This window comes from Gadus chalcogrammus, chromosome 12 (assembly GCF_026213295.1).
Source record: "Gadus chalcogrammus isolate NIFS_2021 chromosome 12, NIFS_Gcha_1.0, whole genome shotgun sequence".
Classification (NCBI taxonomy): domain Eukaryota; kingdom Metazoa; phylum Chordata; class Actinopteri; order Gadiformes; family Gadidae; genus Gadus; species Gadus chalcogrammus.
In genome coordinates this window covers 33,130,246-33,148,914 of record NC_079423.1, presented here as the reverse complement: position 1 = coordinate 33,148,914, position 18,669 = coordinate 33,130,246, and the positions used below count along the sequence as shown (strand labels likewise).

The 18,669-nt window shown below is 48.9% G+C and overlaps 1 protein-coding gene across 1 annotated transcript in view; it reads left to right on the top strand.

Moving 5' to 3' along the window:
- The first annotated feature begins 482 nt into the window (after positions 1 to 482).
- Positions 483 to 18,669, top strand: part of gtpbp3 (GTP binding protein 3, mitochondrial) — a 21,601-nt gene continuing 3,414 nt past the window's right edge. The window contains exons 1-10 of the mRNA XM_056603197.1: positions 483 to 924; positions 1,151 to 1,431; positions 1,536 to 1,622; positions 2,371 to 2,453; positions 3,534 to 3,653; positions 8,035 to 8,107; positions 10,163 to 10,306; positions 13,029 to 13,194; positions 16,515 to 16,645; positions 17,038 to 17,272. Coding sequence (XP_056459172.1) covers positions 869 to 924; positions 1,151 to 1,431; positions 1,536 to 1,622; positions 2,371 to 2,453; positions 3,534 to 3,653; positions 8,035 to 8,107; positions 10,163 to 10,306; positions 13,029 to 13,194; positions 16,515 to 16,645; positions 17,038 to 17,272 — 1,376 coding nt within the window. The 5' untranslated portion in view covers positions 483 to 868. The remainder of the gene's footprint in view (positions 925 to 1,150; positions 1,432 to 1,535; positions 1,623 to 2,370; positions 2,454 to 3,533; positions 3,654 to 8,034; positions 8,108 to 10,162; positions 10,307 to 13,028; positions 13,195 to 16,514; positions 16,646 to 17,037; positions 17,273 to 18,669) is intronic.

The window sequence follows — 18,669 nt, the reverse complement described above, 5'->3', positions numbered from 1 at the left end:
TATTTCCTGGTCCCAGCCTTTCAATTCCCTGGATTACACATTTGTTTGTGGATATAAATGATAATTTTTTATGTCAAGAGTTTTACCATTTATTGTGCAATTGTTCAGTCAAAGGCTGTAGAGAAAACACAATGAGAAATACTACATCTCGTATGTGCCGTCACGCTCCCTGCGACTGGCAGGGAGCATACCCCGACTTATAATGGTTTTCACCTCTTGCTTTTATCCTCCCCTTGGAAAAAAAACCTAACATTTTCAAACTTCTTCACGAAAATGTTTAGCTTTCTTTGCATTCAAAATTATCATTTAAATCCACAACAACAACATATGTGTAATCCGGGACATATAAAGACTGGGACCAGAAAATGTTTACTTTCTCTCCATTGACACCCATTCATACTTTTCGATCTCATAGGTCCCATGGGCTCTACTGGAAGGGGCGTGACTTCGCCACTCTATTTAGGTCACATTGGCTACTTGGAGCTCGCCTTTCCTACCTTTTTGTACCAAACCATTGTCCGGAACTTGTTGTGCAGCGGAAGTAGGGGCCAGACGAGCATAGATAGACGCTGCACAACGGGACGGTCGTCTTGTTGTTATACAGCCATGCCTTAATGTTGTTGAGTGAAATGCTCTAAAACTAAGAGGTCATTGTAGAAAGCCAGATCAGTGGAAATAATCACTGGATCAATAATGGTAACGCGATCAATGCCCACCGCAGAGAGTCAGGCGGTCGGGCGAATTAGTTGTTTGGAACACCTCCCCATGGGGTCAAACCCAGCAGAGAGTAGGAGGCAGACCGTCTGGGAAAGGGAATGCATCAAGGTGTAAACAATTAACAAGTCACGTCGCTCCTGCTTTTGTCACTATGTTGACGTTTTCTTCCACTCAGATATGGAGAACAGCCCGTATTTTAAACAAAAGGTTTGTTGCTGAATTAAAACGACAAATGGGTTGAGTTTCTTGCGTAGGCTATGTTGTGTAGACTATTCGGATGTCTTCACATGCAACAATAAACAAAGCAATGTGTGTCCCCCTACCAGCTGTTGTTCTTCATGACTGGACTGTATAGTTAGAATATCTAGAATTTCGTATTCATATGTCCTTTATGTTATTTAAACTCCTCTCTTGCTTCTACATCTTCCTGCAGACTAAAGTCTTCAGCCCTGAGTATGGCCGGTAGGTCTATCTCCAGAGGTGCTGCTCCAGGCTCAATGTGTGACGCTGAGACCATCTTTGCGTTGTCGTCAGGCCACGGCCGGTGCGGGGTGGCCGTGGTGAGGGTGAGTGGCCCTGCCTCCTCCACAGCCCTGAGGAGCATGGCGGGACTGACCAGGGCCATGCCTCCTCCCCGCCGGGCACTGCTGCGCACTATCACAGACCCGCGCTCCACTGAGGTGCTGGACCGCGGACTGATTCTCTGGTTTCCAGGTGTGACATTCAGCTGTCCTATTCTATACGCTTATTGTAAAAAATACATGAATTGATATACATTTTGTATGCCTGCAACAAAAAAAGAATTGTGTTCTGTCCAGGGCCGCAGAGTTTCACCGGAGAGGACAGTGCAGAGTTCCACATCCATGGCGGTCCTGCTGTTACCTCTGCTGTCCTGCAGGCCCTTGGTGAGATCCAGGAGGAATATGTGTTACAGAGCCCCAAGACCAATTTCAAATATGACATTAAGAGACACCAAAGATGACCAAATAATCACAGATATTTCATAGTTTTATTTTACACATACGACATTCCTTATTACCAGTAATGCATGAACCCTTATACTGTTAATGTACTTTAAAGTCACGTCCTATGCACTAATTAGATCTGCTGCTAGGGGGCACTGTTGCTTTAATTAAGTAGATGTTCTTCGTGCAGACGCATAATATAGCCTAATTGCATTGCTGCAGACCGCAACTCTACCCAAGGTAGATATGATCTTCTGCAACTCTGGGTTTGCAGAAGACAGCTCCTCCTGACGTTAGAGTGGAAGCGTCCTTGAGCAAAACAGCGAACCCACCATTGGCTCACAGGCGGACTGTTGTCTTGTATGTTTAAGGCCACTGCATGTTGGCAAATGGTGCTGTGTGATTGAATTAAGAATAGTATACCGCTGTGGTATGAATCAACTGTGCTCACAATGACTTACTGGGAATTCTCCAACCATTTCCTAACGCCAAGACACGACCCACCTAAACCGCACGGATGTGACCTTTTTGGTTGTTGACGCATGAACCCTGAGTGACCCCGAGTTCTGGCTTTTGAACCTCCTGATGGCGCCTCTGTGCATTCATACGTGGGCGAAAGTGTGCACAAATATGCCTCCACCTGGCTGATGTGTGTGTGTGCGTGTTTGTCTGTGTGTGTGTATCTCAGGAAGCCTGGCTGGCTTGAGGCCAGCGGAGGCGGGGGAGTTCACACGACGGGCCTTCCACGCAGGAAAGCTGGACCTAACGGAGGTAAACCACTTATACACATTGTGCCCTCTACATAATTAGGACTGGAATCACTATGTGGATGCCACAAAGCTGAAAAAAACATTCACCCATTTTCCAAATCATGTCGGATGTTAAGGGAACAATGCTGACATAAAGGTTTGAGATGACTCCAGCATTGAGTGGGAAAGCTGAAGCTGTAATCTGCTAAAACGGGCTGCGTCTAATGTCCTTTGGGGCGATAGCAACCACGGACACACTATTGTTATGGAGAGGATCCCGACACAGAAATAAGGCTTGTCTCTTTACAATTGGCTTGAGCTGATCTGCTAATTATTGTGTTCTACCAAGTCTCGCCCAAGGAGAAGTCTCATTCTGAATTCTCCCAAAAAATGTTTTTTCAAATGTTTACCTTGTTATTATTTTAAATGTTCTGAGTACCCCGTGCAGTACTGCAAAGTACCCCGAGGTTTTGAGAACCACTGATATAGAGGACCTACATTGATGCCACTAAAGGTTTAAATGGTAGCAGTTTTTCTTTTTTGTCAACCATTTCATGCCTAGAGTGTATATATTTTTAGTGCATTTGTTTGCAACATATGCATGCTGATATTGTCACCAATCCTGTTCTTGGCTAGTAAAGTAAAAAACTAAGGGGGCATGAAAATTCCAACCTTTTTCAGATTTCTGTCTGGCAACACAAAAGTTAACAATAATCTCTCACACACTTTGAATCAAGACTGTTCCGTAAATAGATGAACAAGACCGGCCAGTTGAATCCCGTAACCCCCCCCCCCCCCCCCCCCCCCACTGTCTCCCCCTTTACCCTGATCACTATAACCCCCTCACTGTCTCCCCCTTTACCCTGATCACTATAACCCCCCCACTGTCTCCCCCTTTACCCTGATCACTATTTATAACCCCCTCACTGTCTCACTCCATGTTGAAACTTTGTGGACGCAAAAGGTATTGGTGGTTGTCATAAATGCATCCATACGTTTTATAGCAACATGTGATATGATTTGATCATATTGCTATGACCTGTCCTACATCCAAAGGGGGCTTAAGGATAACGCCGTCCGCCCTCTCTGGCCGTGCTGTCAGGTGGAGGGCCTCGGGGACCTGATCCACGCGGAGACAGAGGCCCAGAGGAGGCAGGCTGTCAGGCAGATGTCTGGGGAGCTGGGGCGCCTCTACCAGGACTGGGCCTCCCGACTCAAGCGGGTGAGAGAACCACCCCCACAGCTGGCTGGATTGGACGTCAGAATAGATTGGACACAAACTTGTCACGAAAACAATTGCACTATGGAATTTGAATTATAATTCTCGTGCTTTACATTTTCATGGGAATGTTTTGATTCACTATTCTCGATATTACTTTCTTCAATATCCCTCATTGAACTGAATAGAAACGATCGTTTAGAGAGTTTCCATTAGGCAGAGCTTGATGTTTTTTACAGTAGGGTCAAGGCCTAAGCTTGTTTACAGCAGCGGAGTGTTTGATTGTCTGAGAATTTACCGTGGAGGCCTGAGAAGGTTATAATAAACCTGTGGAAGTGGCGGCAGTCCGGTGCCTCTGCCCTACTGAACAGAGCATTGAATCCAGATCCCGTTTGTGGTGCAACGCATTCAGAAGCCCCAGGTTTCTGGAGCCAAAGCTATTCTCCCGAGGCGCTGGATTCCAGTGGATGATCCGATTTCTGCGAAAGGCAGCGCATTGGCCAGCTGGTGTAGTGTGCTGCAGGTCAAGCACCCCGTTAACGGGGCTTTCAAACAATGCGTTGGTTTGCGGTGGTTTTTCCTTCTCTGCTGTGGAATGAATGAGTCAAGGGAGGGGGTTGGAGGCTTCCTGTTTTAGTGTGGATTATACCCTGCATGAACTACTATACTTTAAATCAATATTGAGTTTATATATTTAAAGCATCTATTAAAGGTCCCATGACATGCCACCAGGTGGAGTGTGATTAAACTTTCAAGCGTGTTAAATCTGCCCCTTTGACATCACAATTTCCACCTAGATGTGTGACGGATAGATGAGCAATTTTTGCTACTGTCCACTTGGTAGGCTGGTAGACTGATCTATCCAGCAAACATCTAGGTCATAGGGGCAGATTTTCAAAACTTCTTGTAAGGCTAATCACAGCCACACCTGGTGGCATTAAGGCCTTTAAGGGATTAGAACGCTGTTCTAAAGCCGGGGAGGAAAGAGTTTTCCCAGTTGACGGGCCTGCTGCATTACAGGCTCTGTAAGAGGGGCCTGATGCATTACAGCACAGGCTCTGAGAGGGGCCTGATGCATTACAGGCTCTGTAAGAGGGGCCTGATGCATTACAGCACAGGCTCTGAGAGGGGCCTGCTGCATTACAGCACAGGCTCTGTAAGAGGGGCCTGATGCATAACAGCACAGGCTCTGAGAGGGGCCTGATGCATTACAGGCTCTATGAGAGGGGCCTGATGCATTACAGGCTCTGAGAGGGGCCTGATGCATTACAGGCTCTGAGAGGGGCCTGATGCATTACAGGCTCTATGAGAGGGGCCTGATGCATTACAGGCTCTGAGAGGGGCCTGATGCATTACAGACTCTATGAGAGGGGCCTGATGCATTACAGGCTCTGAGAGGGGCCTGATGCATTACAGGCTCTGAGAGGGGCCTGATGCATTACAGGCTCTATGAGAGGGGCCTGATGCATTACAGGCTCTGAGAGGGGCCTGATGCATTACAGGCTCTGAGAGGGGCCTGATGCATTACAGGCTCTATGAGAGGGGCCTGATGCATTACAGGCTCTGAGAGGGGCCTGATTCATTACAGGCTCTATGAGAGGGGCCTGATGCATTACAGGCTCTATGAGAGGGGCCTGATGCATTACAGGCTCTGAGAGGGGCCTGATGCATTACAGGCTCTGAGAGGGGCCTGATGCATTACAGGCTCTATGAGAGGGGCCTGATGCATTACAGGCTCTGAGAGGGGCCTGATGCATTACAGGCTCTATGAGAGGGGCCTGATGCATTACAGGCTCTATGAGAGGGGCCTGATGCATTACAGGCTCTGTAAGAGGGGCCTGATGCATTACAGGCTCTATGAGAGGGGCCTGATGCATTACAGGCTCTGAGAGGGGCCTGATGCATTACAGGCTCTGAGAGGGGCCTGATGCATTACAGGCTCTATGAGAGGGGCCTGATGCATTACAGGCTCTGAGAGGGGCCTGATTCATTACAGGCTCTATGAGAGGGGCCTGATGCATTACAGGCTCTATGAGAGGGGCCTGATGCATTACAGGCTCTGAGAGGGGCCTGATGCATTACAGGCTCTGAGAGGGGCCTGATGCATTACAGGCTCTATGAGAGGGGCCTGATGCATTACAGGCTCTGAGAGGGGCCTGATGCATTACAGGCTCTATGAGAGGGGCCTGATGCATTACAGGCTCTATGAGAGGGGCCTGATGCATTACAGGCTCTGTAAGAGGGGCCTGATGCATTACAGGCTCTATGAGAGGGGCCTGATGCATTACAGGCTCTGAGAGGGGCCTGATGCATTACAGGCTCTGAGAGGGGCCTGATGCATTACAGGCTCTGAGGCAGGCACAATGGATGAGGTGGGAAGGCTTGGAGAGGGGCCTGATGCATTACAGGCTCTGAGGCAGGCACAATGGATGAGGTGGGAAGGCTTGGAGAGGGGCCTGATGCATTACAGGCTCTATGAGAGGGGCCTGATGCATTACAGGCTCTGAGAGGGGCCTGATGCATTACAGGCTCTGAGGGGGGCCTGATGCATTACAGGCTCTGAGGCAGGCACAATGGATGAGGTGGGAAGGCTTGGAGAGGAGAAGGATCAGCTGGAGGAACTCTGGGAAATGGAGGCAAGCAACATCAGCTTCATTATCAGAGCTACCAATGATGTGCTCCCATCTCCACAAACCCTCAACCAGTGGTATGGCGAGGACCCAACCTGTGGCCTCTGCCCAACCCCAGCGACTCTCAAACACATCTTGACCGGTTGTAAGACCAGCCTGACACCTGGAGCAAGGTTCTTAAGAATCTGGCAGCAGCTTTGGAGAGCAAAAGGTATACCACAAACTCTCTGCCCCTTAGAGCAACAAACCACATCCCAGCACCAACATTCATCCTTGAGGGACAGAAAAGCCAAGACCCGGGATTGGAAGATGCTAGTCGATATTGGCCAGCAACTAATCTTTCCACCTGAGATTGCAGCCACCAGACTTAGACCAGACATGGTACTCTGGTCCCCTTCCCTGAAGTCTGTCATCATCATAGAGCTCACAGTCCCATGGGACAATTCAACTGAAGAGGCCTATGAGCGCAAGAAACGGCGCTACACAGAACTGGCAGCAGACGCGCAGCTACGAGGATGGAATTCAAATGTCTATCCGGTTGAAGTGGGATGTAGAGGTTTTGGGGCTTCTTCCACCATCAGGTTGCTGAAAGACCTTGGTATCCATGGACAGGCTCTGCGACAGACAATAAGATCAGTCTCTGAAGCGGCCGAAAGAAGCAGCCAGTGGATATGGATCAAGCGGAAGGACCCTTGCTGGGCTCATCGAACAGCAACATGACATGCGCACTTATCCCGACCCCCACCAGCCATCAGAACCCAGGTCTTCACCCTTCACCCTCCTCCTCCCCCTCTTCACTCTCAACATCAAGGCAAACCTCATGTGTGAGAATCAATACCATCTATTGGCACAACGGACAGTTAATATCTCGTCCCGTGTTTTAGGATTCTACAGGATGGATTATTCGGTTAATACGTTTTATTTGCAATCATTTTCAATTATTCCTTTTTCCAACTTTTCCCCCAATGAATACTTACCCACAATGAATACTTCAGAAGTTATTCCAAGCAAATCCTTATAGCCGTGTTAATTATTTCTGGCCTATTATTAATCAGTACAGTTTGAGGAGCTTGTTGTGGTGCTGCTGCCTGCCATTGTGATTGTAAACTAATGAGACTCCTTGGACCAGACACATGAGTTTAGATCAAATTACACACATGGCATAACAGAAGTAACCTGTACCCCTCTTGGAACAGGTTTGCAAAAAAATAAAAGAAGTAACAACTTGGGTATGATAATAATAATAAAGATAACTAGTCATGCAGAAATTATAAAATTATAATAAAGATAACCCTTGGTTCATATAAAACGATACAGGACAATGTTGCTTATCACATCAGTAACCCAACAAATATTAACTTAATTTTTGAGCATTTGAGTCTGATTAGATTGATTAGAAGCATAGCATATTGACAGACCCTGGTGAGTGACGGAGGTAAAGTGTGTGTGTGTGTGTGTGTGTGTGTGTGTGTGTGTGTGTGTGTGTGTGTGTGTGTGTGTGTGTGTGTGTGTGTGTGTGTGTGTGTGTGTGTGTGTGTGTGTGTGTGTGTGTGTGTGTGTGTGTGGGCCAAGTGCATTTCACCTGTGAACACACAATCCATTGCTCTTTTTTTTTTTCAAAAACGTGGAATATGTGCGCTTCTTGGTTCCTTATCCACCATTCCGTGGTTCCTTATCCACCATTCAGCGAGCCTGTGGTTGGTAGGATGACGGCCATGTCCGTTCTCCTGAACTTTCTGTTCCATCCCCCACAGTGCCTGGCCCACATCGAGGCCTTCATCGACTTCAGCGAGGATGAGCTCATCGAAGACGGCGTCATAAGTCAAGGTAGGTACACAGCCGTGGTCTTCAGCGATGGGTCTGGGAGAGGATCTTTCCTTAGGTGTGGGGTAGGGGCGTGCGAGTAGAGCTGGCTGCTTTCCTGTTTGCCTTGTGGACGGACATACGGACATTGACAGGTGTTGGGCATTGCACCGCTGGAAAGACTGCTTCCTCTGGGCAAGAGGACAGGGAGTGTGCAGATGGAGCGCTGTAGGTCAGGACCTCCGAGCCGCGGAACACTCCGCTCCCTCGGCTCTCATTACTGCCGCTTCCCATGCCTGTTGTGTGTGAGGCCCATAGTTTTATTAAATTAATCTTAATTTAATATAAGTCATATTGGACCTAGCGTTAGGGTTAGGCTAACCCAAAATACTTAGAATGGAGATGAACAAGCCACCGAGATGCCGAGAAAACAAAGGAAACATTAATGTGCTCTGGATTGCTAGATTTAAATCAAGTTTTTACGTTGACTTAGAACGGAGGGTTAGGGTTCGAACGGAGGTGGGTCTTTTTGCATCCAAACCCTGGGATCCGACTGAAGGCCATGAGAGAAACCTTGCTTCCAGCAGGCTTCACAACCGGGGGCCATGGCCACGGTTGGTCACAGTTCGTCATCATGTTTCATGTTCTATCTAACAATGGGTTTGAGGTGTGTTTGAGTGAATGTGAGTGCTGTCGTTCCTTTAGAGTCCTAAAGAACACTGAGCCCCAATCACAATGGAAGATTTTAGAATTTAGATTTGATTTGATATAGTCATAATAAACTTGTAAATTCAGGAAATCAAGTGAATTAAAATATGCCCTTCACACCAGTTCAACCTACACCGTATAGAAACCATACTATACCATATTTGGTATAGTATGGTTTAAGTATGGTGTATATTTATGTTGTCGTATGGTGTGTATATATGGTGTAGTATGGCGTGTATATGTGGTATAGTATGGTGTAGTATGATGTGTATATATGGTGTATTTACTGTATTGAACAAGGCTATATCATAACAGGAGCTAAGCTACCAGGGAAATTTGTGTGTGTGTGTGTACACATTTGCAGGATGAGACATCACTTATGAATGGCTTCTGGTGCCTTGAGCCTCAGATCCGCTGGTGTTAACACAACAATGGGGGACAGAGAGCCACGCCCTGCTCAGCCCGAGCAGAACATAAATAATAGGTTAGGGTTAGACCATAGGGTTAGACCATAGGGATAGGGTTAGACCATAGGGTTAGACCATAGGGTTAGACCATAGGGTTAGACCATAGGGATAGGGTTAGACCATAGGGTTAGACCATAGGGTTAGACCATAGGGTTAGACCATAGGGTTAGACCATAGGGTTAGACCATAGGGATAGGGTTAGACCATAGGGTTAGACCATAGGGTTAGACCATAGGGTTAGACCATAGTTTTAGACCATAGGGTTAGGGTTAGACCATAGGGTTAGGGTTAGACCATAGGGTTAGGGTTAGACCATAGGGATAGGGTTAGACCATAGGGTTAGGGTTAGGGTTAGACCATAGGGTTAGACCATAGGGTTAGGGTTAGACCATAAATAATGACGACCGCAGCAGCAGAGACTGAAATAGAGCGTGTGCCTCAGATAAACACTGAGGTCTGCGGTGAACAGACCCAGACTGATGATTCAGTGAAACAATGTTCTTCTCATATCCTATGATAATATTGAGTCTCATAGGATGCAATATGTTGGGCAGTGTGCCCCGGTGGCAGGAGGAGGGCTGGAGGTAGCTTGTTGTACGTTTTGGGTCCAAGTCTCCTTTGATGCATTTCCTTATCAAGTCAAACGTTTTTAACTAGGCTGACATTAAAGGTTCTTTAATAGGCTGACATTAAAGATGCTCTAAACCAATCGCAGGACCCCCCCTATTCTACATTAAGGTGTGTGCCCTCCCCCAACCCCTCCCCCATTTCCTTCAAAAATAAACCAGGTTCCTGATCCACCTTGACCCCCGCCTGACGGCCTCTCCTGGCGCCTTGCTGCGCGGTGGCCCTCCCCCCTCCTTTCTCTGAGTCTCCCCCCTGACTGTCTCTCTCTCTCCCCCAGTGGACGGTTGGGTGTGCGCCCTGCAGGGGGAGCTGGAGGGTCATCTGAAGGACGAGCGGCGAGGCGAGAGGCTCCGCAGCGGCGTCCAGGTGGTCATCGCCGGAGCCACCAACGCCGGGAAGAGCAGCCTGCTCAACGCACTCTGTAGGTACTAGCCTGCTCAACGCACTCTGTAGGTACTAGCCTGCTCAACGCTCTCTGTAGGTACTAGCCTGCTCAACGCTCTCTGTAGGTACTAGCCTGCTCAACGCTCTCTGTAGGTACTAGCCTGCTCAACGCTCTCTGTAGGTACTAGCCTGCTCAACGCTCTCTGTAGGTACTAGCCTGCTCAACGCTCTCTGTAGGTACTAGCCTGCTCAACGCACTCTGTAGGTACTAGCCTGCTCAACGCACTCTGTAGGTACTAGCCTGCTCAACGCTCTCTGTAGGTACTAGCCTGCTCAACGCTCTCTGTAGGTACTAGCCTGCTCAACGCTCTCTGTAGGTACTAGCCTGCTCAACGCTCTCTGTAGGTACTAGCCTGCTCAACGCTCTCTGTAGGTACTAGCCTGCTCAACGCTCTCTGTAGGTACTAGCCTGTTCAACGCTCTCTGTAGGTACTAGCCTGCTCAACGCTCTCTGTAGGTACTAGCCTGCTCAACGCTCTCTGTAGGTACTAGCCTGCTCAACGCTCTCTGTAGGTACTAGCCTGCTCAACGCACTCTGTAGGTACTAGCCTGCTCAACGCTCTCTGTAGGTACTAGCCTGCTCAACGCTCTCTGTAGGTACTAGCCTGCTCAACGCTCTCTGTAGGTACTAGCCTGCTCAACGCTCTCTGTAGGTACTAGCCTGTTCAACGCTCTCTGTAGGTACTAGCCTGCTCAACTCTCTCTGTAGGTACTAGCCTGCTCAACGCACTCTGTAGGTAAGGTTAGGGTTAACCCTACCTACAGAGTGCGTTGAGCTGGGTAAGGGTTAGGGTTAACCCTAACCCAGCTCAACGCACTCTGTAGGTAGAGTTAACCCTAACCCTAGCCCTAACCCAGCTCAACGCACTCTGTAGGTAGCATCCTTCACATGGTTACATCATCCAGCACATTCACACCATCCCATGATCAAATCACATGTCCACATCACATGATTACCATCCAGCACATCCACATGAACACATGTTCACATCACAACATGATCACATGAGCACACACCAGCACATCAATCATGATCACATGATCACCCAACAGCAAATCAAAACATGATCACATGATCACCATCCAGCACATCCACATGAACACATGATCAAATCACAACATGATCACATCACAAAATGATCACATGATCAAATCACAACATGATCATATCACAACATGATCACATGATCACACCAGCACATGATCACATGATCACCCACCAGCACATCATAGGGCTGTGTGCGATAAGACGAGAGAAAAATTTCCATAAATAGATATTTCCCTCTACATGACAAAACTAACAAATCACGGTGGCCGTAAGACGGCCCCTCCATCTAGAACGCTCTGCCCAAAACACCTTTGTTAACCACATTATGTTGAATTATGTTGATTCACATTAATAATTAATTTATCAGCTGATCGGCGAGTTGACATGTGCACCGCGTTACAGCGAGTACTCATTTGTTTATCGGAGATCAAGAAAAAAAAAAGAAAACTTAAATATTTATTTACCTTTTTTTTATGTTCAATATCCCTTTTTGTACCAGCAAATCCACAACATATATTCACACGAACTTCCAAAGCATGTATTCACACGAACTTCCAAAGAATGTATTCACATGAACTTCCGCAACATGTATTCACAGGAACTTCCGCAACATGTCTTCATATGAACATCAACAGCATGTATTCACATGAACATGCACAACATGTATTCACATGAACATCAACAACATGTCTTCACATGAACATCAACAACATGTCTTCACAACATGTATTCACATGAACATCCACTAAACAGTACCCGCTTTTTGTTCTCACATGCAATGTTATGTACACACATTGTTCTAAGAAAAAAAATACAGCAGGAAACAAACCCACTGAAAATATTCTGGGTAAAATAATAGAAACAACAGCAGTCACTCAAACCCTAAACTGGGCCTCATCTGTTCCCCGCGGCTCGGCCTCTGGGAGACAGAGTGTCAGAGGAAACAATAGCAAGCCTTTATCTGATGCTGGATCAACGCTGCGGCTGTAGGGGCAGGAAGCGGCTGTGAGGCACGCTCAGCCGTCATGCTGTTTATAATCAGCCAGACTCCAACCAGAGGATACAATAAGATCCTCGGCCCGGTGTCGGTGAGGGATTAGGTACAAACCCTACGTGGCTTTCCTAGCTGGTTGGAGAAGATAAAGAAAACATCTTAAACCAACCGAGTTGTTTGTTGTGGTTGTATGTTGTATGTGCTCATGGGCGTGCATGTGAATACATGTTGTGGAAGTACATGTGAATACATGTTGTGGATGGTCATGTGAATACATGTTGTGGATGTTCATGTGAATACATGTTGTGGATGTTCATGTGAATACATGTTGTGGATGGTCATGTGAATACATGTTGTGGATGGTCATGTGAATACATGTTGTGGATGGTCATGTGAATACATGTTGTGGATGGTCATGTGAATACATGTTGTGGATGGTCATGTGAATACATGTTGTGGATGGTCATGTGAATACATGTTGTGGATGGTCATGTGAATACATGTTGTGGATGGTCATGTGAATACATGTTGTGGATGGTCATGTGAATACATGTTGTGGATGTTTTCACGTTACATACAATAAGACTACTTGACTATTCCATCAACGCTATGGAGTCCTATGTTCTGTGTTCAGTTCTCCTCCTCCTTGTCCCGCAGGCCAGCGCCCGGCGGCCATCGTGTCCCCGGTGGCCGGGACCACCAGGGACGTGGTGGAGACGGCGCTGGACATCGGGGGCTTCCCCGTTCTGCTGAGTGACACGGCGGGCCTGAGGGACAGCCCCGACCCCGTGGAACAGGAGGGCGTCCGCAGGGCGAGGGAACGGTGAGGGAGGGGGGAGAGGGGGGAGAGGGAGGGGGGAAGAGGGGGAGAGAGAGAGGGAGAGAGAGAGAGAGAGGGGGAGAGAGAGAGGGGGGAGAGAGAGAGAGTGGGGAGAGGAGAGAGAGAGAGAGAGGGAGGGGGGGGGGGAGAGAGAAGAGAGAGGAGAGGGGAGAGATAGAGAGAGAGAGAGAGGGTGGGGGGGGAGAGAGGGAGAGGAGAGAGGAGAGAGGGGGGGGGGAGGAGAGAGAGAGGGAGGGGGGGGGGGAGAGAGATGAGAGAGGAGAGGCGGGGTGGGGGAGGAGAGGAGAGGAGAGAGAGGGGAGAGAGAGAGGGGGGGAGAGAGAAGAGAGGGGTGGAGAGAGAGAGGGAGAGGGGGGGTGAGAGAGAGAGAAGAGAGGGCGGGGGAGAGAAGGGGAGCGAGGAGAGAGAGAGGGGGTGAGGGGGAGGAGAGAGAGAGAGAGGGGGAGGAGAGAGAGAGAGAGAGAGAGAGAGAGAGAGGGGGAGAGGGGGGGGGGAGATAGATAGATAGATCCCTTCCTCACGTCAGCGGTTCTGTTTGCATGTGGTTCTCACGCGGTGGTCGGCTTAAGTCCTATCTCTGACGTCCGCCATTGCAACATCCTGCTAAGAGTGGAGTATAGGATGTGACTGTTAATGTTTAATAAACATTTCAGTCTTGCGCTTCAGGGCAGCAGGCCGGTCCAGCGCTGAGGTTGGGTTAGCAGAGGGCAGCAGGCCGGTCCAGCGCTGAGGTTGGGTTAGCAGAGGGCAGCAGGCCGGTCTAGCGCTGAGGTTGGGTTAGCAGAGGACAGCAGGCCGGTCCAGCGCTGAGGTTGGGGTAGCAGAGGACAGCAGGCCGGTCTAGCGCTGAGGTTGGGTTAGCAGAGGGCAGCAGGCCGGTCTAGCGCTGAGGTTGGGTTAGCGGAGGGCAGCAGGCCGGTCTAGCGCTGAGGTTGGGTTAGCGGAGGACAGCAGGCCGGTCCAGCGCTGAGGTTGGGTTAGCAGAGGGCAGCAGGCCGGTCCAGCGCTGAGGTTGGGTTAGCAGAGGGCAGCAGGCCGGTCTAGCGCTGAGGTTGGGTTAGCAGAGGGCAGCAGGCCGGTCCAGCGCTGAGGTTGGGTTAGCGGAGGACAGCAGGCCGGTCCAGCGCTGAGGTTGGGTTAGCGGAGGACAGCAGGCCGGTCCAGCGCTGAGGTTGGGTTAGCGGAGGACAGTGATGCTCTGGGAGGGACTCGGGGAAGGCGCCGCTCCACAACATCAAGTATTGTTTCATTTCCACCGCCCGGGGAAACAAAGCAAGGAAGAAATAATTCAATGCGTTGTGGTTTTGAAAGTGTATGAGTGTGATATAAATATCGGTGGTAAAGCCGTACGTCCCTGGGGGCCGAATGTCTCCATGAGGAGGGCTGAAGGGAGAATAAGGTGCTAACCCTAACCCTAACCCTAACCCTGTCTCCATGAGGAGGGCTGAAGGGAGAATAAGGTGCTAACCCTAACCCTAACCCTGTCTCCATGAGGAGGGCTGAAGGGAGAATAACGTGTGATTTAGGGGTTGCTCTTCTATCAGGGCTACTTCCACTGTTAACACCGGTTGGCCCCGTTCTCCTTCCTCCATCACACCGAGGGTTAGAGAGGGAGCGCTCGCCCGCCAGGCTCGGTCTGTCAGGGTTAGATGGTGGTCAGTGTTAGATGGTGGTCAGGGTCAGGGTTAGATGGTGGTCAGGGTTAGATGGTGGTCAGGGTTAGATGGTGGTCAGGGTTAGATGGTGGTCAGGGTTAGATGGTGGTCAGAGTTAGATGGTGGTCAGGGTTAGATGGTGGTCAGAGTTAGATGGTGGTCAGGGTTAGATGGTGGTCAGGGTTAGATGGTGGTCAGGGTTAGATGGTGGTCGGGGTTAGATGGTGGTCGGGGTTAGATGGTGGTCAGGGTTAGATGGTGGTCAGGGTTAGATGGTGGTCAGGGTTAGATGGTGGTCAGGGTTAGATGGTGGTCAGGGTTAGATGGTGGTCAGGGTTAGATGGTGGTCAGAGTTAGATGGTGGTCAGGGTCAGGGTTAGATGGTGGTCAGGGTCAGGGTTAGATGGTGGTCAGGGTTAGATGGTGGTCAGGGTTAGATGGTGGTCAGGGTTAGATGGTGGTCAGGGTTAGATGGTGGTCAGAGTTAGATGGTGGTCAGAGTTAGATGGTGGTCAGGGTTAGATGGTGGTCAGAGTTAGATGGTGGTCAGGGTCAGGGTTAGATGGTGGTCAGGGTTAGATGGTGGTCAGAGTTAGATGGTGGTCAGGGTCAGGGTTAGATGGTGGTCAGAGTTAGATGGCGGTCAGGGTTAGATGGTGGTCAGGGTCAGAGTTAGATGGTGGTCAGGGTCAGGGTTAGATGGTGGTCAGGGTTAGATGGTGGTCAGAGTTAGATGGTGGTCAGGGTTAGATGGTGGTCAGGGTTAGATGGTGGTCAGGGTCAGGGTTAGATGGTGGTCAGGGTTAGATGGTGGTCAGAGTTAGATGGTGGTCAGGGTTAGATGGTGGTCAGGGTTAGATGGTGGTCAGGGTTAGATGGTGGTCAGGGTTAGATGGTGGTCAGGGTTAGATGGTGGTCAGAGTAAGATGGTGGTCAGGGTTAGATGGTGGTCAGGGTTAGATGGTGGTCAGGGTTAGATGGTGGTCAGGGTCAAAGTTAGTAGTAGGGTTAGTGGACAGTAGCAGCAGAGGGGGGGGGGCTCAGGTTCCTGTGGACAGTAGGCGGGGGGGGGCTCTGGATCTTGTGGACAGTGGGGGGGGGGTTATTGTTTTTAGGGGAGTGAGTGTGGGCCTCCAGAACAGGAAGGACATGTAGTAGCAGTTGTTGCCGTGACCGCGGCTACTCGTGTCCCTAGGGGAGGGGTCGGGGGGACGACCCGGGCGGACCGGACTCTGGCCCCAAGCATTCGCGCTCGGGGGGGGAAAGGAAAAAGCAAGAGCATGCATTGTCAGTCTGGAGACTTGAGTAGTACATGTGGCGCCTTTTGGCGTTTCGATTAATAAAGAATCATTCTGTAGTTTGGGTCAATTGTTGAAACCGTAGTCTTCAGTAATCAGGTAATCAGTAACTTCAAGTTAACATTTAGATGATTACTACAGTTACTGTGGTCATGTTCCTCCTGTCGTACGGCTTTAATATAAGAGACAGACCTGAAGTCTCCACCATGCTCAGAGGGTCCCTGAAGCGTTGGTAAATGACTGAACAACACGTGTACCTCGTTACTATGAGCTCCCACCAGGGTTAGGGTTAGCCTAACCCTAACCCTTACTATGAGCTCCCACGTTAACCTCAGACGCTCCTCTCCAGGGTGCAGCAGGCGGACCTGGCCCTGGTGGTGGTGGACTGCACCCTGCTGCCCCCAGACCCCCAGCAGGCCCCTGCCTTCCTCCAGGGGTACATCCACAGTGTGCTCCCCCCCCGGGAGGAGCCTGACCCAGGTACTGGGACACGGCCTCGGCGGGGGGGGGGGGGGTTCTGTTCTGTGTTTTACTTCCGGCAATGCCTGAAAATAGGGAAACAATAAGAATGGAATCCTAAGGGGGAGCCCCCCTGCAGCCGACGGGGCAGCACGGGGGCGCCAACCAGCCGCCAACCAGCTGCCAACCAGCCGTTCAGCATCAGATTATCAGCAGGCTGCCGATAGGGCGGCCGTGTTGCAGTATTCCACTGCTGATGAATTGGTATCAAATTGTGTGTGTGTGTGTGTGTGTGTGTGTGTGTGTGTGTGTGTGTGTGTGTGTGTGTGTGTGTGTGTGTGTGTGTGTGTGTGTGTGTGTGTGTGTGTGTGTGTGTGTGTGTGTGTGTGTGTGTGTGTGTTGGTCTCCCCCAGTGAGGTGTGTGCTGGTGCTGAACAAAGCGGACCTGCTCCCCGAGCAGCGCTGGGGGCAGCTGGAGCGGGCGCTGGCGGGGGCCACCCTGCCCCCCCAAGGCACCGCCCTGCCCCCCCAAGGCACCGCCCTGCCCCCCCAAGGCACCGCCCTGCCCCCCTGGTGCCTGGCGTCCTGCCACTCCGCCGCCGGGCTGCAATCTCTGCTGGAGGAGCTGCAGGCCGGGCTGAAGGCTCTGTGAGTACAGCCCCCCCCCCCCCTCTGAAGGCTCTGTGAGTACAGGCCCCCCCCCCCCCCTCTGAAGGCTCTGTGAGTACAGCCCCCCCCCCCCCTCTGAAGGCTCTGTGAGTACAGCCCCCCCCCCCCCTCTGAAGGCTCTGTGAGTACAGCCCCCCCCCCCCCCCCTCTGAAGGCTCTGTGAGTACAGCCTCCCCCCCCCTCCCCTGAAGGCTCTGTGAGTACAGCCCCCCCCCCCTCTGAAGGCTCTGTGAGTACAGCCCCCCCCCCCCCCTCTGAAGGCTCTGTGAGTACAGCCCCCCCCCCCCCTCTGAAGGCTCTGTGAGTACAGCCCCCCCCCCCCCTGAAGGCTCTGTGAGTACAGCCCCCCCCCCCCCCCTGAAGGCTCTGTGAGTACAGCCCCCCCCCCCCCCCTCTGAAGGCTCTGTGAGTACAGCCCCCCCCCCCCCCCCCCTCTGAAGGCTCTGTGAGTAAACCCCCCCCCCTATGAAGGCTTGAGTACACCCACCCACCCCTCTCAAGGCTCTGTGACCCCCCCTATCTATCTATCTATCTATCTATCTATCTAGATATAGGTATTATTGATAGGTAATATATTGTAGATAAGTTATATTATATACATATATGCATTATATATATGTTGTATATTGTAGATAAGTTATATTATATACATGTATGTATTATATATATGTTCTATATTGTAGATAAGTTATATTATATACATATATGTATTATAGATATATGTTCTATATTGTAGATAAGTTATATTATATACATATATGTATTATATATATATATATATATATGTTCTATATTGTAGATAAGTTATATTATATACATATATGTATTATATATATGTTATATATTATATTATATACATATATGTATTATATATATGTGTTCTATATTGTAGATAAGTTATATTATATACATATATGTATTATATTATATACATATATGTATTATATATATATATGTTCTATATTGTAGATATATTATATTATATATATGTTCTATATTGTAGATATATTATATTGTATACATATATGTAGTATATATATATGTTCTATATTGTAGATAAGTTATATTATATACATATATGTATTATATATATATATATATATATATGTTCTATATTGTAGATAAGTTATATTATATACATATATGTATTATATATATATGTTATATATTGTAGATATATTATATTATATACATATATGTATTATATATATATTGTAGATATATTATATGCATATATGTATTATATATATATGTTCTATATTGTAGATATATTATATTATATACATATATGTATTATATATCTATGTTCTATATTGTAGATATATTATATACATATATGTATTATATATACATGTTCTATATTGTAGATGTATTAT